Source organism: Gadus morhua, chromosome 7 (assembly GCF_902167405.1).
Source record: "Gadus morhua chromosome 7, gadMor3.0, whole genome shotgun sequence".
NCBI lineage: Eukaryota > Metazoa > Chordata > Actinopteri > Gadiformes > Gadidae > Gadus > Gadus morhua.
Window position 1 is genome coordinate 4,713,615 of NC_044054.1, and position 26,500 is coordinate 4,740,114.

The 26,500-nt window shown below is 46.0% G+C and overlaps 1 protein-coding gene across 1 annotated transcript in view; it reads right to left on the reverse strand.

Annotated features, from left to right (window-relative positions):
* nlgn4xa (neuroligin 4 X-linked a) overlaps nucleotides 1-26,500 on the reverse strand; it is an 88,375-nt gene that overhangs the window by 29,847 nt on the left and 32,028 nt on the right. Inside the window, exon 3 of the mRNA XM_030361647.1 lies at nucleotides 21,360-21,512. Within this exon, the coding sequence (XP_030217507.1) occupies nucleotides 21,360-21,512 (153 nt within the window). The remainder of the gene's footprint in view (nucleotides 1-21,359; nucleotides 21,513-26,500) is intronic.

Sequence of the window (26,500 nt, forward strand, 5' to 3'; positions counted from 1 at the left end):
GTAGCATATAATTTTAACGGTAGACAAATCCAGACTATTAATTCCTCCCCCCAAAAACATATATCTCTTTCACCTTAATGTGGTCAATGACTGAAGATGTACGATTCAACGTTTTAAATATTTAAAGATCATTCCAGAAGTACTCACTCTAGAAGTTTCCTTTAAAAGAGAGAGAGGGGGAGACGGACAGAGAGAGAGAGAGAGAGAGAGAGAGAGAGAGAGAGAGAGAGAGAGAGAGGATGAGGGACTCTGTGGGGGGCCGTGAGCAGGTGCACATGAATTACAATTCAGCGCGGTTAACGAGACAACAAACAGCTGACATCCCGACATCAAAGACTGGTCGCATAGTTTGGGTGATCGCCATCTCCCCCTCTCCCCCTCTCTCCCTCTTTCTCCCTCTCTCCACCTCCCTCCCTCTCCCTCTCTCTACCTCCCTCTCTCCCGCTTTCTCTCTCTCTCCCCCCTCACTACCTCTCCCCCTCTCTCTACCTCTCCCTCGCCCCCTCTCACTCTACCTACCTCTCTCTATCTCCCTACAAATACAAGAGATACAAATACAAGCAGAGGTCCCAGAGGAGAGATAAGGCGGAGATACAAGAAACAAGAGGGGATGCAAGAGGAGATACGAGATAGAATGTGCGGTTGGCCCGCTGCTCTCGTGAGGATGGATCTGCTGAATCACCTGCTAAACGTAGCATGCTAATGTCTAACGACCAGGACGTTCCTCCACTGGTCCAGGAGAGTTACGGTCTGACCACTAAGTAAGAGCATCCAACACAAACTAGCCGCTAGGGCTGGTCTCTCTGCCTCATCACTATCTCGTAGGGCTGGTCTCTCTGCCTCATCACTTTCTCCTAGGGCTGGTCTCTCTGCCTGATCACTATATCCTAGGGCTGGTCCCTCTGCCTCATCACTAGCTCCTAGCGCTGGTCTCTCCCGACATCACTTTACTGCAGGATAATTTTTTAAGAGCCAAACGGTTTGAATGGTCCCCCCAAACACCAAATTGTTCCCCCCCCAGACCCCGATGTACGCACTGCATACATTCACACACACAGAATCGTAGTCGTATAGCCGCCGACCTCTGCGTCGTTCTGCTGGTCGTTGAATATTCCGAAAGTGATCTGAGTCTGTAAAACCACTGGCGTGATGGAAGCAACGATAAGACTTTATTATTCCCTGGAGGGGATTCAGAAACAGAGAGAGGTGACCGAGATTCTGACATAAAACACAAATAACTAAAGCACTAAAGTGAAGAGCAGGGATGGATATACATAGTATATATTATATATTATGTATTAGATATTATACGTGTGTTTATGTGAAAAAAAAATCGAATAGAATAAAGATATAGGAGAAACAAAAGGGGTTACCAGAGGAGATACAAGAGGAAATGCAACACAATAAACAAGAGGAGAGACAAGAGATACAAGATGAAGACACAAGGAGAAAGAAGAGGGAATACAAGAGGAGATACAAGAAGATATACAAGATGAAGACACAAGGAGATATAAGAGGGGATACAAGAGGAGATACAATAAGATATATCTTGATGCAATGTGCACTAGAAAATAAAAGCAATCGCATCTAAACATCTGAGCTATGCTCATCAGATTATCGGAAGTCTAAACGTTACTTTTATGACGTTTGCGTGTGGTGGACTCACATATTACATTTTTGCCAGAAAGTCTAATTCCATTCAAGCGCATTTAATATTTAAACACATTTATTTTGGTTTAACAAGCACAATCACACTGGTTAACCAGAAACAATGTTCTCTTGTACGACTACAACATCCGATATAAATAAAAATCAAATGAAAATTAACCTGAAAATGCTTTCAATATTCACACCACAACCACTTAATTAACTGCAACCAATTGCTAAGGGGCGCAGTTGTGCTAAGCTGCCTTTAGCATCGGCATCACGTAGCTAAAGCTGTGTGTTAAAAAAAACAACAAAAAAAAACACCAGCTGTGCATAGCGCCATTAAAGATAACACAACAACAACACAATAACAACACAATCGAGGTCAAGCCTCGCTAATGAATTACCCGCGTAACTTTCCTGCTAGCGGTGCACATTCACAGGACTGTAGTGTTAGCGGGATAATCCATTAGCTCGGTGACTCCACCTCACCAATACTAATGCTTCACCAGACTTAGCATGCTAGCAATGCAAATTAATGAGCGTTTTAGAAGAGCTAATTAATTAGCAAGATACTTTACAAGAGGGGATAGTAGAGGAGATACAAGATGGAAACACAATGAGATATAAGAGGAGCTAAAAGAAGAGATACAATAGGGAATACAAGAAGAGATACAAGAGGAGATACAATAGGAGCTACAATAGGAGATACAGGAGGGGATACAAGAGAAGATAGAACAGGTACAAGAGGGGATAGAAGAAGAGATATGATAGATACAATAGGAGGTACTAGAGGAAATACAAGAGAGAAACAAGAGATACAAGAGATTGTATCTCCAATGCTAATTGATAACAGAAAGCGCGTTTAAGCAAGGCAAATTAATTAGCGGAGACGTCGGTAACGAGTCGGTGGTTTCTATCTTCAGGAAAGTGTTTTTGAAGTAGTATAATATATAGTTGTGAGTGAATAATGATAATATTGAGGATCAATATTCGAGTATGCTTAAAATAATGATGAAAAGAAGTTGATGCAGCAGCTGGGTAATAAGAATAATCAAATCCCGAGTCATAATCACAAGTTAATTAACATTTATTTCATAACTTTAATGTTTTGGTTTTTCGCTGTTTAAACTCGTTATCTTCTCATTATGGAAAGCTTAGCAGGGGCAGCCCAATAATCTTAGAAAATAAGTAAGAGAAAATCTCGTTAATGAGGAAATACTTAGATTTCACTGTCAATCCAGAGAGTCAACAGTAAACCAAATATCAGCAACTTTCGCAAGAGACTCATACTCACCGTTTCAGTTACTACTTATTGTATTTTTGTATGTCATGGCACTTAATGTACACACTTATTGTGTGTTTGTACGTCCTGGCCCTTAAAAACAGTAGGGGAGAGCCGGGTCGATTGAAACACGTGACGATTGAAACACAGCGATTTCCTCGAAAACCAAGCATGGCTTTCACGTCAAATTTCGTCACTACGTTCAGTACGCAAGACTGACCAACCCCGCAAAATTTGTGTAATGACGTCCCACCGTTCAAATGTTATCCCCCGAACCTGTTTTCGAGAGCGCTAAGTAAAATCCTTCCTTCCTTTTGCAATAAATAGTTGTGTTTTTTGTTTCATGCCATAATAATATGACTATACAACAGATTTATTAGTACTTAAGCCTGTGCTAAAGTGTGCAATGTCAGAGTTTTGAAGTCTAGAGGTGAAAAAGGTTTAAGTGTCAGCAGTCGCTGTCGGGACGATTGAAACACTTGTATCAAACGCAACAGGAGTCATGTTATCCGGTTGACGTGGTAGTTTTTGTTTAAAATAAATAAAAGGATGTTCAACTGTGTATCCCTAAACATGACTTAGGACAGGGAAATAAGTAAATTTCATGCAAATTTAGTCGTCCAAAAGAAGAAAGGTGAGTTTTAATCGAAATGTGCATCTTGACAATTACGCACAGTTACGCACGGGCAAAAAATATCTTTTAACCTATTTACATTATGCAGAATTATGTGAAATTTCAGCAATGACGAGTACACTACTATGTTGTCCGGTTTGTTGCATAAAAACAAGACTAAGGTCAATAGTTTATTTTTAAAATATGCTGTTTCATTTGTCCCGCATGTGTGTTTCAAACGTCCCGACTAGGCGGGGCGTTTGAAACAGATGTCAATTTACGTTCAAAGTTAAAAAATAGCTTGATCATCCAACATATGTATTAAATTATACTTGTAACTAAGAGAACACACATGTCAGTTGTTGATCACATGTTGAAATTATTTGTATACGTAATGTCATCTTTGAAAAAGACGGTTAACTGAAAAGTGGTTAAATCGACCCGGCTCTCCCCTACTTAGCATGGTGTAGTATCTTACCCTAGCTATCTTTGTTGTATACAGGCAATGGGTAAACCGATTGATTGTTAGTGCTTGGCACTTGGTTCTATTAACATCGTTACTTTACCGACGATATAGCGACATATGGTTTTTTCCCTTTCTTCTGACAAATGTACTTATTGTAAGACGCTTCTGATAAAACCGTCTGTCTGTCCACTCTGAATGTAAATGTAAAATATCCCAACTGCCATTCTTCCTCATCCTATCAACCTAAGTATGTCTTTAAAAGGTCAGCGTTCCCGTTGGCCACTGATGTAAAGATCATTTGTCGCCGTCTAACAATCAATAATTTCTCAGTTTTTCTTTCCAATCGATCACACCCGTCGCCCAGCTGTATTTATTACGCTGAGATACAAGCAAGAGAAACAAGCAGGAGATACAAGCAGAGATACAAGAGGCGATACTAGAGGAGATACATAAGGAGAAAAAGGAAGAGATAGTCCATCTCTCTTTCTCTCTCTCCCTCTCTCCCCCGCTCCCTCTCTTTTTCTCCACAATGTTGCTACTTCATTCAATTTAAATACAATACTAACAATATTGACATAATCTCAGCTAATTTATCTCCCTCTCCCTCTCACTCCCTCCCCCTTTCTTTCCCTTTCCCTCCCTCCCCCTTTCTTTCCCTTTCCCTCTCTCTCCCTCCCTCTCCCTTTCTCTCCTTCCTTCCCTCTCTCTCTCCCTCCCTCTCCCTCTCCCCCCCTCTCCCTCTCTCCCTCCCTCTCCCTCAACCTCACACAACTATCACCCCTATTTATTGACAGCGGTTCGAATAACATAATTTTTATTCATTCATCAAGAGTCTCGACTCTAAAATCTCCCAGCGATCGCTAAACTGTCGATATCCTTCACGCTCCGACCTATCAGCAGGATTAACCAACGATCAGATTTACCGATCACCATGTGACAACTCCCTTCCGATAGTGTTTAGCAATTAGCATTCCTTAATCACGAATAATCCATCAACCCTTGCTAACGAGCAATGTCTCGGTAAACAGATCAAAAAACAAAAACAAAAAATAATGTGCAATTATATACGCAATATACGTATATATATATTTAATATATATTTAACACATTTATCGGCATATTGACGACGAAATTGAAACCTGTGCCCGGTTAAGACCACCAGGGGTCTCATTTAAAAAACTGTGCGTGGGATCGTTACTAAAAGTGTACGTACGCCCAAAATCCAAGTTTTGCGTGCGCCAAAAAATATTCAGATTTATAAAACCCTGCGTATGCACACCGTACGCAATCTTTGCTTTATAAATCACAGAGTGCCTACAAGTGTGCGCAGCTGAATCACCTTCACCATTCCCTCCGAATCAGGGACAATATCAAGGTTAGGGAAAGGATTGTCACAGTCAGGAACTCTAAAACCATTGTAAAACACCCTTAGAAGAACACACTCGTTTCCAGTCAGTTGATGTCTCTCCCCATTCGTCCAACCAAGGCTGCGGCATCCTCCAGGTCTGGCCCGGCCAGCTCCACCACTTTCCCCAAAGTTGTGACCTTTGATTTGCAAAACATTCCTTGGAATGTTGGTCCGAAAGTGGCATGCCTTGAGAAACGTCCCCCCGAAATCACTGGTTCATTGGGCAACCAGTACAATGAGGGGGGGCAAACCACCCTTTCCTTCTTAAAAAGAGTCCAGACGTTAAAAACACTGCGGTAAAAGTCAGGAAAAAATCTATGTCCGCCTTCTTCCTTCTGGAGGTACAGGAGGCTCTGGGGTAGCCAATGGCCTTTATATGATAGCTTAGGGAAAATCCATCTCCACTTCCTGACCCTTCACTCAACTATTTCCAATATGTTATCCCCATTTCTTTTCATATAATCCTTGCTTCCAACAAACACACCCAGATACTTTATCCCACCCCTTTTCCACACTAGCCAACCTGGCAACTTTACACCTGTGGCTACACCTTTGCCGACTGCCAATGCCTCACTCTTAGCCCAGTTGACCCTTGCGGACGAAACTACGCTGAAGTTGTTTATAATATCCTCCATGATAGAAACGTCTCTTTGACTCGTGATAAAAACCACAACATCATCAGCGTAAGCAGAAATCTTCAAACAACCATTGCCCCCTGGGAAAACTACACCTGACAATTTCTTTCTTATGCTATGGAGTAGGGGTTCTATGGCCAGGGAGTACAGCATCCCCGAAAGACTGCATCCCTGCCTCACACCCCTCTGTACTTCAAAAGGGCCACTCAAACCACCGTTGATCTTCAACATACTCTCAATGTCAAGGTACAGAACCTGGATCATGGCTATGAAACCAGGGCTGAAACCAAAAACCTGCAGCGTGTGCCACAGGTATTGATGTTCAACCCGGTCAAAAGCCTTTTTCTGATCTAGGGAAATAAGACCAGTCTCTACTCCCAAAGAACCAGAGAAAATCCCGAATTAACATGACATTGTCAGTGATCTGCCTGCCAGGCACACAATAGGACTGGTCAACATGGATCACCTCCGCCATCACCTTCCCCAGCCTTGTAGCCAATGCATTGGACAACAACTTATAGTCTGTGCACAGCAGAGAGACTGGCCTCCAGTTCCTAAGCTGCTGCAAATCACCCTTCTTAGGAAGCAGCGTGATGACGGCCCACCTGCAGCTCAAAGGCAAACACCCTGAGGCCAGACTGTCTCTGAGGACATCACCGACGTCTACACCAATGACTGACCAGAAAGACTTATAAAAATCTGCAGGCAGACCATCAATGCCAGGAGCCTTTCCACTTTTCAAACCCAAAACTGCAGTCTGCAGCTCCTCGGCAGTTAGGACTTCCTCAAGGGCTTTGTTGGCCTGGACCTGAGGAAGACCCTCTAAAAATGGCAGGTCTCTGTCAGAAATATCTCTGTCATTTTTTTGTACAGCTCCTTATAGAAACCTGCTGCATACCTGCATATTCCATCAGAAAAGACACAGTTGCTCCGGTGTCAGTGCGCAAAGAATGGAAGATCATCCTCTGACCATTCCAGCACTCAAGGCTGAAGAAATAATGTGACGGGGCGTCCATGTGCATTGCATCCATAAAACGGGACCTGACCAGCGCCCCCTGTGCTTTGACGCCCAGCAGACTGCTCAAAGCTGTCTTTTTTGCTGTGAGTGTCTCAATATGACCTCGATCTCCTGTGGACTGCAAGAGACTGCAGATCCACTACCTCAATCTCCAGTTCTCTCATTGACCTGGCTCTGACCCTGCTAACATTGAGAGTATGCTGTTGACATACTGCAGTGTCTGATCCGGCACTTGCTCACATCCCACCACTATTGTAAGGAGGTATAATCCTAATCCTTACTCTTACTGTATTCAACCCAAAAATAACTAAAAACCTCTTCAAATGCCAAAAAGCACTATTTGTGTTTACCTTATTGATTAAACCTTAGCAATGTATCATACAATGTTCAGTAAAATCAACAGGAATAATAAAACTGCTTCTAAAAATATTGAGGTGGTGCTTAAAACAATAAAACCTATCTAGCCTAGCTAGTGATAAAACATTGTCATTGTCTTCTAACCCTAACCCTGTGAGCCCAGGTGTACTGTTTCTGAATACCATGGAAACTTCTCCATAGGTCCCTCAACTCACAAGACGCCGTTGGACGTGTGAGTCATCTCAGAGAGGCAGGATGAGGCTCCAGGTGATTCCTGTCTAACCTATAATCTTCAGTACAGTTAAAATCACCTCCTAAAAATAAATACTCATCATTATCACATTGGATTATTACTTCGCCAAGTGTGTCTAAAAACCATAACCGGTCAGTCCCTTTGGTTGGGGCATAAATATTAATAAAAAACAGTTTCACGCCTTAATACTGTGTTTTAACTTTTAAAAGTTGTCCTTCCACTACCACCTCCTCACTGTATGAAACTGGTTTAAAATTATTGGAAAACAAAATGCCCACTCCATCTCTATTAAAAGACTTGTGACTTAAAAAGACATCTCCACTCTCCACTGTCACGTCTCTTATCTTTAATTAATTGATAGAGAGAAGCTCTTTTAAAACAGTCCCTTGCACCATTCAGATTCAATGTGCCTATTTTAAAATCACACATGGTTTTAAAAGGGAAGGTCTGCATTGAAAGAAACACACGTAAACAATAAAAAAGAGAAAACAGCTTAAAAACTCTAATCACTGGAAGCAATCTCAAATTTCGCTTTTACAATCAATTTTTTAAGGCGAAATAATTCCTGATCAGAAAAAACACTGTCAGAAGATTCCCCAGTGTTCTTTGTTCAAGCCAATATGTTTTACGGACTCAATAAAAGCATTCAGATTGGGGAAGTACTTTCCCACTTGTGTTCTGTGCCCTTTTGTTTTGTCTAAGAATCTTTTGATGCTTTCAAAATAATAATCAGTGGGCCTATATTCTTGTTCTTGGGGTTGAGGTCATTCATCAATTCTGTATCAGACTCCTCGGAAGAAGAGCTTATTATTCTTTTTACTTTGGAATTGTTCTTTTCGGCACCTAATTTCTTTCTTTTACATGACACTTTCAAGGAATCCTCTTCCATCACCTCCTCCTCTTCTTCTTCCATTGAAGAATGTGGGCTGAAATGTTACCCAAGGTCAGACCTTTTCTGCAGCTCCTGTGCCACCTCATATCCAACTACACACCCCTTCTGCACAAAAACAACATTGGGCGTCGGTCCAACCAAAGGCCCAACAAAACCATCCACCAAAGCCACCGGGTGAACAATCGTGGCATAAGCGGGGGACATCGCGGCCGCCAGGGGCAACGCGGAAATCGGGGGGGACCGCAGACGCAAGAGCCGCCAGTGGCACCGACGCAACCGAGAGTACCGCGACCGTGGCAGGCGCCGGGAGCACCGTGACAGCGGACCGCGACGAGGGCACCACGCCGGCGGCAGCAGCAGCTGCCAGGGTCACCGCGGCAGCGCCAGTAGCCGCCCCCGGGGACACCACGGCAGAGGCAGCACTAGCCGCCGGGGCGACCCCGACAGCAACAACCGCCGGCGCCTCTGCATCAGCGGTAGCCGGTGGGGAACCGCGCCAGCAGCAGCCCCCGGGGCCACCGCGGCAGCAGCAGCGGCAGCCACCGATGGGACCCCGTCAGCGGCAGACGCCGGGGGAACCCCTGCACCACCGCTCAATGATGCACAAAAACGGGCAAAATGCCCCTCCTGTCCGCACTTGAAACACTTCAAATTGTCCGAAGTGGCAAAGACTGTGTAATCAAAATTTTCTACCATGAATTTCAAGACTAGATTTAGATCGGCTTCATTATTTTTTAAGACCATGAAAACATACCTTCTGTAGGTAAACACATGCTTTACACGGGGGGATTTTCCCCCAAGTACTACCAATTTTATGGGAGACACCAGGTGTCCGTTCCGGCCCAGTTCTGTCCCCAATGCCTCGTTTCTTACGTACGGAGGAACGTTCGAAGTGTTCACCCTTCTTGCTGGGCTTGCAAGCGGCAGAATTTCTCCCAAATCGCCAAGCAACACTCCTCCACGGACACCTGAGCAGCGGGGGAGAGCTTTACGCCATGCTGCCGTGAAAGCTTCTCCCCACCCGCCTCCGAACTCGTGCCTGTGGGCATTATGCACAGCAAGGCCGGTAACGATGTTAACGTTAACGACGTCAACGTTAATGAAGTTACACGAACAATCCAAACAAAGTTGACGAACACAAATTGACCGACCAAACTAGAGAGGTTATTAATAAACAAAACGAGCATACAAAAACCAACAAATAGACAATAATAAAGTTAGAAAAATCCCTCACTCACCACGCCAAACGCTCAGCCGCCCTCGCTCACATTCATTCACGCATGCATGTGAGAGAGAGAGAGAGAGAGAGAGAGAGAGAGAGAGAGAGAGAGAGAGAGAGAGAGAGAGAGAGAGAGAGAGAGAGAGAGAGAAAGAAGAGAGAATGAGTCCAGCTCACGATCCACATATTATGGGATGTATTGAGCTCTTAAGTTGGATTAGAGCCTCTACGCTCACAATGAACAAAGTCCTTTTGTGATGGTGTGGCACAAGGCCGGTCTGCACGAGGTAGATAGACGCACACAACACACATCGCACAGCGCCTCAGCTCACACAATGGCAGCACAACCCCAGATTCGACGGTCGAGGAGGGACACAGCATCTCTCTCTCTCTCTCTCTCTCTCTCTCTCTCTCTCTCTCTCTCTCTCTCTCTCTCTCTCTCTCTCTCTCTCTCTCTCTCTCTCTCTCTCTCTCTCTATGTCGGAAGGAGTGAGTTTGCGGAGCGCGTGTGAGAGCAATATTGTATGATTTTTCCTAACTTTTTTCTTAGTTTCTTTTTGAAATTGGGTTTAATGTGAAGGTGTTGTAAAGGTTTGTTTTGTGGGGTTTTGTATTATTTGGGGTGTTTTTTGCGATCGACCAGCGGTCGCTGGTCGGTGCGCCTGAAGCATGGTGGCATTCGGCGATCTGAGCCAAATGCACGGCTTCAGGATCTCCTCGACTTTTCCGTGCTCGGTTGCGGACTGCAGTTTGGCAGTAGGAGAGGTGGTCTGGTATAGTAGTATTATGTCCGCTGCCCGGATGAATGGAGCAGTCGTGATTTTTTTTGACAGTGTAAGGAAAAAGAAAAACAAAGGAGTGGAGACCGGTATCGTGGTTAAGGATTCCTTTGGGTCACCATCTCCAACATTACCCCAATTATCGGGGATGAAGTGTTGATCAGGGAGTTGTCAAGGCACGGGAAAATTGTGTCGGCTATAAGGAAGTTGCCGTCGGGTTTCAAGTCTCCCCTGATGAGACATGTCGTGGGATAAAGACGGCAAGTTCATATGATTTTAAATAAGAAAGATGCTAAACGGAATATAGTTTTCAGTATAAAAGTGAATGATTTTGATTATGCAGTGTTTGTCAACTCTGGCACTCTGAAATGCTTTTGCTGTGGGAGGGAGGGGCATCTCGTGAGAACTTGCCCGGAGAAAACCCTTGGAAAACGAGCTGAGCCGGCTGAGGTGACAGCAGTGTGGTGAAAATCCTTAGAAAGTGTAGACTGTGACAGTTTCTATGGTTACTGCTACAGCATGATGACGACAAGGGGTGCGGAGAATGCTGGGCACGTTGGTTGTTGTGTGTGGTTCTTGGCTAATAAAAGCTAATGGGTGTTACACCGTGACTGTTGACAGTCTTCCTCATTCATGCACGTCTACATGGTGTCAGAATTGAGCTGAATCTAATCTAAGATGGCACAAGGACTCTGCCAGATCGACCCACTCGTCTTTAACGAGGATATCGCTCACAACTGGGAGAAGTTCAAGAGGGAATGGCACGTCTATAGCAACGCCGGGCTAACAACGGCTAGTACGAAAGTGAAAGCCTACAAGTTTCTCAACCTCGCCGGCTGGAGGCATTGGATAAACTCGACACGTTTGATTTTGCGGCCGGCACAGATCGCGAGGACCATGCCGTGCTGGTAAAGAAATTTGAGGAACTATGCCTGCCAGTAAAGAACGTAATAATTGACAGACATGCATTCAACACAACTGACCAGAAACGCCACGTTGAAAATAATGGCCAAGAAATGTGACTTTGGGACACTACATGATGAACTGATAGAGACCGTTTGGTCTGTGGTATTCACAGTGACACTGTCCGCGCACAGCTTTTGAAGGAGAAGAAACTGACACTAAATTCGGCCGTTGAGATCTGCATGCTACATGAACAATCTGAGAAGGGCAACAAAGAACTAAAAAAGGAAGCAGAGTTGTGCACAGTGCAATTCAACCCATGCACAAACTGTGGTGGCCATCACGCACCTGACCGAAACAGATGTCCAGCTCTCAACAAGTGCTTCAACACAAGTGGAAGAATGAACCACTTCTCTGCAGATCAGGCAACGTGCTGGCAGACCTGCTGGGCTTCAGTGCGCAGGGGGCCCTAGTCCGCTCATGTTTTCAGAGCGTTTCTTTAATGGATTCCCCGTCCAAGTTCTTCTTCAGTCTGGAGAAGAAGAACGGACAGAGCAGACAGATCCATGCGCTGCGGTCAGAGGACGGACACCAGCTAACAGACATAGTAGAGTACCAGGTGGATGATGCTGTTTTTGACTCGTTCTGTGAGAACCTGCCCACAGTGTCAGAGGAGACTAACAGGGAGCTGGAGGGGCCCCTAACTGAGGAGGAGGTGTTTGTTGCCTTGCAGAGTGTACAGGGGGGTAAGGCTCCCGGTATTAATGGGTTGCCCTCTGAATTCTCTGAGTTTTCTGGACTGTACTTCTAGACATACTGGGGGTTTTCTCAGAGAGCTTTGAGGACTCCTCTCTCCCACAGAGCTGCAGGAGGGCTGTGCTCACTCTGCTGCCCAAGAAAGGAGACCTGCAGGAGATGAAGAACTGGAGGCCCGTCTCACTTCTGTGTGTAGGTTACAAGCTGCTTTCAAAGGTCCTGTCCAACCGGCTGAAGAAGTTGATGGACCAGCTCATTCACCGTTCTCAGACTTGGTGTGTGCCCGGCAGGTCCATTGTTGACGATGTGTCACTTATTAGGGATTTTGGAAGTCTCCGGTTCTTTGGGTTTAGATACTGGTCTGGTTTCTTTAGGCCAGGAAAAAGCTTTTGATCGGGTTGAGCACCGCTACCTGTGGAAAGTTTTACAAAGGTACGGCCTCAGCCTGGGTCTGATAGCTAAGATGAATGTCCTGTATGAGGACATTGAGAGTGTGCTAAAGATAAATGGTGGTCTGTGTAAACCTTTTAAAGGGAAAGAGGTATTCGACAAGACTGCTCCATGTCTGGTATGTTGTATTCACTGTCTATAGAACCCATGTTGCACAATGTTCGTGGTTTTATTGATGGCCTGTTTTTACCTGATATTAGTTCAAATTTTATTTCATCAGCCTATGCATGATGCAAGCCTATTTTTATTAAAAATCAGAAGGACATTAATAAATTGGGCAAGATTGTTGATACATTTGGGAAGATCTCACCTGCCAAAGTGAACTCGGAACTCGGCCATGAGTGAAGCGCTGGCAGTTGGGAGGTGGTCTGCGGGTCTGCCCCAGCTGCCGGGCGGGGCTGAGCTGGAAGAGGGGGGGGTTTAAAATACCTGGGGGTTCATCTGGGGGATGTACAGAGAGAAAGGAAGAACTGGGAGGGTGTGTTGGAGAAGTTGGAGGGGAAGCTGGCTAAGGGTGCACTCACACTAGGCCATCTGGCCGTGGCCGTTGGCCGTTGTCACACCTAACCGTGCTGAAATGGCCCCATTGTTCTCTGGCCTGCACTCACACTAGGCCATCTGGCCGTGGCCGTTGGCTGTTGCAACTGTTGCCTGGCCACGGTAGGCTCTTGTACATACGTCATCACGTCGTAAGTAACATGTTATCACCAGGCGTCCGCAGCATGGACCATAATAAAGTCTGCTGCCAGTCAGAGTTCTAACAACAATGGACAACAACACAGAACACAGTTCGCACTTTGCTGCGTCTGTTGCTTATTTGGGTATATGTTTACCGTTTAATGGGAAAGAAGGCTCGTCACCTTTATTATGTCCGTGGTCCTCGCATGGACTCTGCGTCATCCAGCTCAGGTTACGTAGCCGTGCGCGTGCGCGTGTCGGCTCATTAGCATCTGTACCGTAGCGGCCCATACCGTAACAGCACACCTCTCCTAAGTGGCCAAATTGGCCTGGCCTGGCCAGACTGGCCACACTCACACTGGCAGATTTGAGCACGGTTAGGTGTGAAAACGGCCACGGCCATGGCCAGATGGCCTAGTGTGAGTGTACCCTAAATGGAGGTGGCTGCTTCCCCGCATGTCCTGCAGAGGAAGGGTCCTAATTATTAATAATCTTGTAGCGTCCACCTTGTGGCACAGACTGAAATGTTTAGAACCCTCTGCTGGGCTCTTGCAAAAAATGCAAATGTTAATTTTAAACTTTTTCTGGGAAGAGTTGCATTGGGTTCCTCAGAGTGTATTATATCTTCCAAAAGAAGAGGGGGGGGCAAGGGTTAGTTAACCTGGGGGGCTTTCAGGCTGCAGTTTATCCAGCGGTACCCCTTGGGCATGATGATGTCGTCTGGAGACAGCCAACAGGCATAATTTAAGGAAGATAACTGGCCTCTTTTTAGGCAAATCTTTGTTTTTATTGAATTGTGTTTTTTTTTCGTGTGTGTAGTTTGCCTCCTTTTTATCGTGGTGTTTTCAAAGCATGGACTCTTTTTAAATGGGACAGACTGGGGCCCGCTGTGTCTCTGTTCTGGCTCCTGGAGGAGCCCCTGGTGTGGCTCGGCTGGACGTGCAAGGCGGCAGCAGCCCTGGCCTCACCCAGCGGCTGCGCTCCACTGGGGTGGTCAAGCTGAGGCAGGTGGTGGAGGAGGCAGGGCCCGGGCTCCACAACACTGAGGCTTTGGCTTCTCTCTTGGGTCTGAGGTCCAGCCGGCACACCAGAGACATCATGAACCAATGGATTAGCAGACTGACCAGTGAGGGGCGAGAGATGCTGAGGGACTACTTCAGCAGGGCGGATGTACCAGACGAAGGGGATCTGTTTCCAGAGCTCGGACTGTCGGTGGACCAGTCCAGACTGGTGAAACCCATGGGCCTTTCCAAGTCCAGGATGGAGTTAGTAACTTTCAGGGAAAAGTATAAGTACTGTGTGGTGGCTACACACAAACACAACCTGAGCAATAGGAGGGACACAGTGGGGAAGAAGAGGCTGCAGGGCTGTGTGCCTGTAAGGAGCCTCCTTTACAAGCCTCCCCTAAACAAGAGAACAGGAGACCTGCAGTGGAGGATCCTGCAGGGGGCTCTGTCTGTGAATAGTTTCATTGGAAAAATCAACCCCACGGTGTCCGAGAACTGTCCATTCCGTCACAAAATTGAGACTCTAGTCCATTGCTATTTGGACTGTCACAGACTGAGAGTCCTTTATCATATTTTAAAAACAGTGTTTTTAAATTGTGGAGAGGTTTGGTCAGAGTCTGCTTTTATCTTTGATGATGGTTACGATAAGGAAAATTCCAAAAATTGGTGTTTGTTGAATTTTGTGGTCGGGCAAGCCAAAATGGCTGTTTACAGAAGCAGGAAGAACCAGGTAGAGGGGGAGGCAGGCCTGGGGCTGGCAGAGATGTTTGGGGTCCAGGCCAGAGTCAGGGTGGACTTCAGGTACCACTCATTAATGGGCACAATGGAAGAGTTCAGGGACTTATGGTGCTTCACCTCAGCAGTATGCACTGTGCAGGAGGGGAAGCTCTTTTTTAACTCTGTGTTTTAATGAGTGTGTTTATTTATTAGTATGGGAGTACTAATAAATAGTAACTAATAGTCCGTACTTCGGAGGAGACGTAAAACCGAGGTCCTGACTCACTGAGGTCATAAAAGATCCCAGGGCACTTATCGCAAAGAGTAGGGGTTCCCCCGGTGTCCTGGCCCAACCAGGCTCATTCAATCTGGCCCCCTAATCATCCCCCTGTATAATTGTATAATTGGCTGACTCCTTAATTCCCTCACCCTCCACCTCGAGCTGGTGTGTGGTGAGCGTTCTGGCGCAGATTGGCTGCCGTGCATCACCCCTAGTGGGTGCTACACACTGGTGGTGGTGAGTGAGGTCCCCCCCTTCAATGTAAAAGCGTCTTTGAGTGTCTAGGAAAAAGCGCTATATAAATTCAATGCATTATTATTATTATTATTATTAATTATTGCTGTATAATCTAATGTTTTTTTTGTCTGTGTTTAAAAGGTAAATTATTGAGGAAAGAAACTGTGAATACTGGTTCACACTTACGTTTACACACCGACGGCGGAGTTCAACCACACAAGGCCAGACATTCACCCACTCATACACACATTCACCCATTCACAACAACTCTCTCTCGCTCTTTGTCACCCTGACAACCGTCAAGGCCGCACACTGGAGGTAATTACCCAGAATGCACCTCTATTCACCGTGTGTGCGCCAAGCGGCAGCTGTCAATCAACGAAGCCCTGCGTCTTTAATTGGCCGTGATTGAGGGTCAGTGTCATGTGACGCATCATGTGACGCATCATGTGACGTGAACACAGCCAACCAGAGAGAGAGTACGGAGGTGAGGGGAATCAATACTGCATAAATACGAGTACTTTGAGTACTGAACTCGAATGTAGTATCTCACAGCTTTCTTGCGGCATTTCTCTGAGGCACGCCCCCTTTTTGTCTTCATCTTTCTAAAATCTGAGAGTAGACCGAGAGCAGTGATGCGGTCTACTCTCACTGATGCTCTCGGTCTAAACTCTTCACACTTAATTATATTGCTACTTTATTCTTCACACTTAATTACATTGCTACTTTATTCCGGTCACCAATTTATACATTGCATGGTCTTGCTGTGCGTGCAATACAATGTAAAGTTGTGTTGTTTGTTTTCGGGCTGGTTTGCTAAAGAGGCTAATGTAGCTAACAATAAACAACGACTAGCCAATTTCATGACACAATCGCAAAGAAGTAAAGGAATGCTATGAATGCTCCGAGACCGGAAATGACATCAAAAGTGCAACTCGGAAGGCTGACGTCCAAGGATTCAGGAACACACCATAAGCACATGGAAGTACTGAACTCCTGTTAGATTTTGTAGTTAATGTACATCAGGGAAGTATATGTATATTAGTGAAGTATATGTATCTTAGTGAAGTATATGTTTATTAGTACATTAAATATTAAACTGCTGTGGAGGTTTATAACCTCCCTAAACTACAACGCCGACACACAAGCTACGCACGTGCTACACACTCGGCGACACACTCCAACACCACACTGACAGCAGGAGCAACATCTCACACACGATAGATTCATGCCGGGCGACAGATCACCTCCGACACCGACCGAGAGGGACGCCATCACGGTTTCCGAACGAGAGACCACCACCCACCCCCCCACCAACCCCCCCCCGCCCTCATGCTTCCTGCGTCTTCGGGAGTCGTGGCGACACCGAGAGTAGGCAGCTCTGCTGCTGCTGCTGCTGTTAGACGCCGCGGGCGACTCAGACAAAAGGGGCTGCCGCTAGCGTGTTGATCATGAATGGGTGAATGGGAGTATGAATGGGTGAATCTGTAAGTGTGTTGATTAGCCCTGTGGAGCATTTAGCGCAACAAAGGGGAAGTGAGAGAGTTCTAAAGACAGGACGATTTAAAATGGACGCCCTGTGTCACTCATTAGGATCGCTTGGTGAGTTTGGGTTTGACAGAGAGGGGCCTGTGACCACGACAACGACCTTGGAGGTCGCTGGTTTGATTCCCGGCTTCTCCTAGCTAAGTGTGGAGGTGTTCCTGAGTAAGGCGCCTCACCCTGACTGCTCCTGACCAGCTGGCTGTCGCCTTGCGTGGTTGCCTCCGCTGTTGCCTCCGCCGTCGTTGAGTGAATGTGTGCATGAAGGTGTGAATGAATGGGTGAATGTGTGAGTTGCAAACACTTTGGTTTGGTTTCCATCGCACGCTTTAATAATTCACACCAAGGGAGGGGAGGGGGGTATACAAAGACGATCAGTGTGTGTGTGTGTGTGTGTGTGTGTGTGTCTGTGTGTGTGTTTGTTTGAGTGTGTTTGAGTGTGTATGTGTGTGATTGTTAGTGTGAGTTTGTGTGTGTGTTTCTGTGCAGAGGTCAACAAGACCTGCTATGATGTGTTTGGGAGGAGGAAGGGGAGAGGGAGGGGGAGGGAGGGAGGGAATGGAGGAGGATGTGGCAAAAGGGTAACAGATAACGTTAAAAAAATCTGTGCTAAATCGGGAAGCTTTGAGTCGGTGAGAGAGACGGCAAGATGGGGAGAGAGACAGAAAGAGAGAGAGAGCAAGAGAGAAAGTGGGAGTGAGAGAGAGAGCGAGAGTGAGAGAGAGAGAGTCAGATAGCGTGAGCGTGAGAGAGCTAGAGTGAGAGAGAGAGGGTGAGAGGGAGAGGGGCTTGAAGAGCGAATTAGTGCAAGAGGAACACAGTTGATGATACTCGCATTAAGACGTGCTCTCGGCGTCTTACACCGTCTCCCTGTCTTCCCCTCTCTTGTTCACAGCCTTGCACGCCCTCTCTCGCTCACTCTCCTCCTCGTCTCACCTCCTTATCTCGCCCATGCACCCCTCGCACGCCCTTCCTCTCTCACTCTCTCCCCTCTTTGGTTTCTGCCTTATCGTCCCTTGGGAATTCTCTGTCTCGCACTCTCTCGCTCTCTCTCGCTCTTGATCTCTCTCTCCTTCCCTTCACATCTTCCTTCTCTCTCTCTCTCTCTCTCTCTCTCTCTATCTCTCTCTCTCCCCCCCCCCCCTCTCCCCCTCTCTCTCTCTCTCTCTCTCTCTCTCCCCCCCCCCTCTCTCTCTCTCTCTCTCTCCCCCCCCCCCTCTCCCCCTCTCTCTCTCTCTCTCTCTCCCCCCCCCCCCCCCCCCCCCCCTCTCTCTCTCTCTTTCTCTCTCTCTCTCTCTCTCTCTGGTCTGTTCCGCAGAGCACACTTTTATCCCAGAACACCTTTACCCACACCCCCATCTCCGACGCAGGTGACTAAATATAGTCAATACTGTATATTATATATATATATACATATATATATATAATAATTCACACCAAGGGAGGTGTGAATTTTATATATACATATATATAAATATATATGTATATAAATATATATATATATATATATATATATATATATATATATATATATATATATATATATATATATATATATATATATATTTCACCTTCCACTCCCAAACCTACTGCAATTAAATGCCAGGCTTTGTCCTTTCTGACATTGTCCTTGTAAAAAGGATGATATATTTCATAAATCATTTTATGTTGCTCCACTTCGACAGACAGTCTCTCGTCGTCCATGTTGCCGACCCTCTGAGACCCTTTGATTGATTGACTGCTGACCTGGTGCCATCGTTCATGACGTTATGTTGATGTGAAGTTGTGATAGGCTACATGAGCTGAGTATTGTGTTTTATTTAAAAATTGACCGGATGCTCTCTTTTACTTTTTCACTTCCTGCCTGGCTCGATCTGCTCTGTTGAAATTGACGCGGTTCAGCAACGGCTCGCGTCAAAAGTAGAAGTGCTACGGAACGGTAGCGCTGCGGCACGCCGCACCGCTTCTGGGACGCTGCTGAGCCGGTGGAAAGGGTTTCATTGATTAGAGAGGCAGCGATCAGCAGCAGTGACCACGGCACAGCCGTACCGCGGCGCTTACGTCCCCGGTGGAAATCAGGCTAGTGTTGTTGTTGCTAGTTAGCGCCGCTGCTTAGCATGTACTTCACAACTCTATTGTCCACTCGAGGCCCGAAAATAAACAGCGACATAATCGATTATGGCACGTTGCCGCATCGATGCTGAATCGTGCATGCCCCGCATTGCGATGCATCGCCGAATCGATTATTGTTGACACCCCTATTACTTATGTACTGCTGCAGAATTCACAGACTTGTGAAAAATGGCAGTGCATCATTGAGGTGATGGAGATGGGGGAGGAGGTGTTGGAGGAGGAGGTGATGATGGAGATGGTGGTGGAGGAGGAGTTGGTTGTGGTGGAGAAGGTGCTGGAGCTGGTTGTGGATCCATGTTCCAAAAAGTCCCCCAAAAACATTATAAGTTGAACAGCCTGTCAACCATCTCATGAGAGCCTCCCCCCCTCCCTCCCTCCCTTTCTCAGCCCCCCCTCCCTCCCTCCCTCCCTCACCCCCTCCCTCCCTCCTCCCTCACCCCTTCCTCTCCCTCCCTCCCTCCCTCCTGTAAACAACCAGTGTGGGTTATTGAGGATAACCACGGCATTGAGATCAATGCAGTCTCCACACACTCTTAAAGGGTCATTGAAGTAGCGGAAAAATTATCCAACTGCGTCTCTGTGGGAAGAGCCGAACGTAGAGAAACGAAAAGCCTGTTACCCCACGAGCGAATAATGTGCAAATGTGCCGCTACGAATGGGCCCTGAAACACTAAAATCAAACCATTGGTTTTGACGGCAGCATACAATTCCAGCTGATGGAAGCCAGTCTTTCAAAATGGAGTCGCAACTTATCAATCTCCCTCCCTTCATCCACAGCATTAAGAAGAAACAAACACAAGAGCGGTGTTATATGTTCCCTCTCTATATATTTCTATTTCTCTCTCTCTCTCTCTCTCTCTCTCTCTCTCTCTCTCTCTCTCTCTCTCTCTCTCATCTACCGTCGTTTTTAAATAGCGTCGATCCCGATGTGGAGAGTTCTCTCGTCTTAGATGAAGGTTATCCAGTTGTGTAGTTTTGCGTTCAGACGCAGATCGAGAGAGAGACTCAGAGAACTCTCCGCATCGTGATAGTCGCTATTTAAAACACGACAGGAATTGTCACCCTTTCGGCAGTTGTACTTCTAGGCTGTGACTCTTTCATACGTCGACTTTAAATACATCCTTTCCCCGAAGCGTGGAAACTTAAATAACCTTCAGTAAATTAAGTGAGACTACACAGAAAGGCAAGCGAACACACCAAAAAGCAAAAAAAAAAATCGAATTGTTTCGAGGCACAAAGTGAATGCGTTCCTAAACCTCATGCAGAGGTTAAAGCTTTGAGGACAAAACGGTGTGGTTTAACACCTTAAATATCTCATTACGGTTACATTCAGGGCATTAATCAGACACTTTTATTCAGAGAGACTTACAGTAAGTCCAATGTCAGAAGGAAGGATATTTTCCCGAAACAAACGCACCAAAATGAATTTCTCCTTGCAAACCAAAATCGCAACGAAACATCTTGTCCTAGAAACAACGAATCAAACGCACCAATGAACATATCATCCTTGCATACCAAAACATGCATCAAAACATTTCATCCTGGAATACACGGAACAAACACCCCAAAAAACATCCTCTCACACCCAAAAACGCACGACAACTTGTCATCCTTGAAAAAACTAATCAAACGCACTAAAAACACGCACTGAGATATCTCATCCTTGCAAACCAACAATGCACCAAAACATTTTATCCAGGATAATATTTAACAAACGCACCAAAACATCTCATCTTCACAATCCAAAAACACATCAAAACATTTCACAGGGGAATGCACGAAACAAACTCCCAAATAAACATTTTATCCTTGCACACCAACAATTGACCAAAACATCTCCTCCAAGAAACAATGAATCAAATGCAGCAAAAACATTTAATCCTACAAAATACGAAACAAATGCCCCCAAGAAGATGTCATCCTAGAAAAAACAAAACAAACGCCCCCAAAAACATCTCATCCACTTACACCAAAAAAACACACAAAAACATCTCATCCCCACAAAAACAAACACACCCACAGCCCTCTCAGCAAGAACCTCCAACGTTATGACCCCATCGTTTATCATCGTCGTGGCGACTCACCGAGCACCCCCAGGCGGTAGTTGATAGTGATGACGATGACGTTGCCGTAGCTTGCCAGGATGCTTCCGTCGATCATGTTGCCGGTGCCCTCCATGTAGGAGCCCCCGTGGATGTACACCATCACCGGCTTCAGCCCATTCTCGTCATGGATGTCTGCAGGGAGGAGGATCGGGGGGGGGGGGGGGGGAGACAGTTAGCAGTCAGTTGACCTTTACACCTCAAGGTCATATGGAACAGCAAATCCATCACATACACACACACACACACACACACACACACACACAAACACACAGTAAGCTCTAGTTTATAAGGTGTCTGTCGATGCCAAAACAAAAACAGCAACAAAAAAACGTATACCAAAATAAGCACAACTCCAACAGCGTATTATCATTAACATAATTATGTTGTTTTTTTCCAAAAATACTTTCAAAAACTCAGACATCGACAAAAGCATTCAACAAGGCCAGCTTTGCGTGTGAATTCATTACATTTTATTTGTGTAGCCCTTAAACACAGGTACACCCTCAAAGAGTTCAGCATGCCATATATTTATGACACCTGGTCCATCTTCAAGTCTCCATCAAAAAGCTGCCCCTCATCCTCATGTTCTCGTTCCCCTCATCCTCTTCCCCTTTATCATTTCATTGCCGTTTCCCGATGGTCGTTTGCTCTGTCACGGACTGCGAAACGCCAGCCACCTGGCACCTCCAACCTGAATCCCACCCCTCCATCGACTCAGGACCTTTGAGTCTGCTAGCCAGCGAACAAAAGTGTATAATATGATGAGAGAGTGAGAGAGAGGACAGACAGAGGGACAAAGAGCAGGCGCCAGGCTTTGCTTAAACTGCACTCGCCCCGTCCACTGCTGTCGTCTGTCGCCATGGTGACACAGGGGCACAGAGGACACAGAGGACCAGTCCCCCCCCCCGCTTATTAATATTTGTTTTTCACGTTTTGTCTCCGCTATTGAATTATGCCAAAACGTAAAAGGAAACAAAACAAGATAAAACACAAATGCTGCCAGATCCATGTGCCCCCGCCTCCCTCAACCCTGCCCTCTGATTAGGTTAGACGTTCCCGACGTTCTCGAACCAGAGTCCTCACCTTGAGGACTTCGGCATTAATCACAGACAGTTTTTTTCCAAAGAAAAGGACCTCCTTGCTCAACCTTGCCCTGTGATTGGCTGCCGCAGATCCAGAGAAACGATTTGGGATGGAGGGAGGGGGTGGAGGGAGGGCGGGAGGGGAGGGTGGGGAGGGAGAGAGGAATGGAGGAAGGGGAGGGAGGGGATGGAAGGGAAGGGGGGGAGGGAGGGAGGGAGGGAAGGGAGGAGGGAGGGAGGAAGTGAGGGGAGGAGAGAGGAAGGGGGGGGGGGGGGGTGAATACGAAAACAGAGATCGATAGAGAAAGAGAGGCTAACTATTACTTTCTGTTAGAATGTAATTTGCGTCTCACAGGTGTGTGTTGGGGGGGGGGGGTGTGACAGGCTGAGGGCCCCCTCAGGGGACTTAGCATCTGTCGTTTCCGCGGTGACGGCTAATTCCTCCCTCAGTGTGTAATTGGTATTCAGGGGAGGCGTGCTTGCTACACAACGATTATTGGTTTCTCGTGCATCAGCCTTCGGCTTCAATGAGACGTGTGATGGAGAGAGGGTAAAAAAAAGAAAGTATATAATGAAAAATTAAAAGAAAGAAAATGAAGAGAAAAATTTAAACTGGCTGGCTGCGACACACTCACAGACACACACACACACACACAAAAACACACACACACACACAGAAAGACACACACTCACAGACAAACACACACAGAAAATGAACACACGCACACACACACGCAGACATCGACACATACACACACATAGAAAGACACACATACACACACACAGAAAGACCCACACACAAACACACACACACACACACACACACACACACACTTTTCCGTCCATTTTCCTCAGATGACTCGGCAGGGCCCAGCCGGACGTGTCCCTGACGCGGCGGCGGTGCGCCGAGCTAGCTCGCGGCGCCGCGCAGCGTTAACAGGAGACGGAGCCAGCAGTGCCTGGCATCGGGAGTATATCATTCTCCACCTCCGCAGAGAGGGGGGAGGGGAGGGAGGGGGAGGCGGCCTGGTTATTAATCTCCACCACTGCGGTGCTAAACGGCTCGGCGGCTAGCTGGGGCGGCACTCTGCCGTGCTGAAGAACCCTCTCGCTAGCGAGCTAGAAAGTGCTGAGGACAGACCCAGTCCCACGAGCTAGGTGACTAGGTGGCTCGCTAGGCACTCAGGACTCCTAAACAGACCCGGAAGTAGCTAGCTAGACACCACTAGGTAGCTGACTAGCAAGGCACTGAGGAGCGCTACACACAGAGTGTGTGTGCAGAGTATGTGTGCACAGTGTGTTTGTGTGTGTGTGCACAGTGTGTGTCTCTGTGTGCAGAGTGTTAGCAGAATGCGTCTTCAGAGTGTATGGGCGAGCCGGAAACAACGACCTTGATGTGCGCACAACTCCAGACGCACATAAAAGCAGAGAATAGTGGGACCGTAATAAAGGTGTCAGGGTGTTAAACTGATAGAGAGAGACCGAGAGCGAGAGAGAGCCCGAGAGAGACAGCGAAAGAAAGAAATTGAGAGAGAAAATGATATAGGCTGAAAGATAGAGAGACAAAAAGAGATCTATACACACACTGAGCTTGGTCCCAACGCCCTGGTTCAGGAGTGTATGAGGGGCGAGATATTCACCTTATTCCGCCACGCCCCTTTTTAATGTTATTGTCTTCCGCTTTGTGTTGAAACTTCCGGTCGGCTAGATAAGGCTAGATAGCTACATTGAAATACCCGGCGAATTAAGATCGAGAGGCTAACGTTGGTAGAGACAAAAACCATGTCAAAAGTTCGGATGGAGGGATTGTACCTCGCAACACAATATATATACACAATATATTTTATTATTTAGTGCTGTTGGGCGTCGATGGGTCGGCCAGGAAAAATTTTAAGCATATCAATATTTACATAGTGGAATGTCGGTTGTGTTTTGCATTCCAAGACCGAGAAGAGAGGAATGTCTCTTCTTGAAAGCTTTAGTCAATCCCAGTCAGTCTAGCACACCAAGACTAAGAGCCACCCGCGGCGCTACCATTGGGCCCATTTTAGGTACCGGCCCACCCATTTTGACCCAGGCCTATAGTGAGTGATTTTCATTCTAGCTGTTCATCCAATAAGCAGCATGAGGAAAGCGTTGAGTAAAAGCTTCTCAGCCAATCAGTGGCTTCTACCCCAAGTGTAGACTGCCTGCCCACAGGCTGCAATACGCATGTTGATTATACTGGGCAAATCACCTGTATGATGTTTGCAAAACTCGGATCTACAGAAATTATGGAATGACATACTGGACAAGAAGAGGATGGAGCTGAACACTCGTTTCAAGCCCAACACATACGGCTTTATGAGAGCCGCTGCTGCCTGCTTGCCACGGTCAGACACCTTTGGTGACAAGGCTCTCATCCGGCCCGCCTGCGCGCACTTTTCCATTCCGGTGGAAGACGCAGAGCACACTGTGTTTGTGCAGCAGCTTAAAAGAAAGGCAAAGGCTAATAAGACCATGAACGAGAAAAAATAAACACTCGTAGAAGTGCTCGACGCATGCCCCCGTGATATTTTCGCCAACATGAACAGCCTCCTCACATTGCCCATGACGACACGTACTGTGGAGAGACTCTTTTCAGCTGTCAATCGGATAAAAACAGGCACCAGGGCAACAATGTTGACAGATGGACTGATCTCTTTGTCCCTGCTTTCATTGGAAAGGGAATTTACTGATTCACTGGAATATCAAGAAATTATTGCTGTGTTCAGCAAGAAACCCCGCCGTCTCCTGCCCGCCGTGCTGGGTAAATAAATGAAGAGAGAAACAGACCCTCCGAAGATATAATTCCATTTCAGTCTTTTTGTGTATTGAATGTTCAAAAGATATAAATGAAGTTAGGCTTACTGCCAAGGTGTATGTCTTTGTCCACTTCTGCGCTGAGCTGAGGACAGTGACACAAGAGCCACACAGGTAGGCTACAGAGTCACTGTCCTCAGTGCCGCAGAAAAGCGCTGAAACGGAGATGAAGGGGAATTCTGGCTTGTTTTGTGGCTTGTTTTTAACTTATACATCCAGTTTTCTGGAGGCCCACCCACAATCAAAATCCTGGCGCCGCTAGTGCTAAGAGCATTCTATTTCAGAGACATGCTTCCTTTTGTTTCAGACGAGTATAATGAAAGTTGCCTGTTGCTCTGTGAGCGTTATATGCAGTTATGCAAATTAATACTTTCTACTACTTAACTACTTATGTATATTTTAACTACTATTTGTACATATTATTGGCTATTGTTTTTAATGTCATTCGTTTTTAGTATTATGTCAAAGCATTAACTCAATCATTAAAGGATTTAGCAAATGCCTCAAATGTGTCAAGTTTATTTTATTGACCCTCTCTGACAAAGACATCATGTTTGTGTATAAAAATACATATATCAGTTAAAGTTTGGTATAGATTTGTAAACAATAGAAACAACAATAGAAACAGCATTTTAACCATGTAACCATTAAAACTGATTGAACTTATAACTGATTGAACATCTTATTCATCATATTATTTTATAATGTCCCCAAGAAGATTACATAGTAGGGATGGGCACGAGTAGTAAATTCCAAAATCGATATATCGAAGGAATTCCTCGAGGATCAATCGAGTACTCGTTTAATCAAATCTATTTTTAGAATGCAACGCATCTTCAGCAGGAATAGGCCTAGTGATGAACGGCAATATTACCAACCAAACATGTGATGCTTATTCTCCATCAAAACAATCAGAGTTATCAGAGTATTCATTACTTATTTTTGCAAACGTTCAAAACACATTTTCCTTACAAAAATAAATATGCGTGTCACAATTTAAATCACCAAGACCTGTAACTGTTTAAAGAAAACAAAAACGAAACAAGTAGCCGATCCATTGCAAATAATTTAAAGCTGCAAATAAAACGGCAGCAAATGGACTATGGAAATACTCAGCGTTGTGATCTTCTCTACACGGCCGGGATTACAGCTGCGTCTTGCGGCGGTGAAAATAGCCGACACACTTGGTTGCTGCGG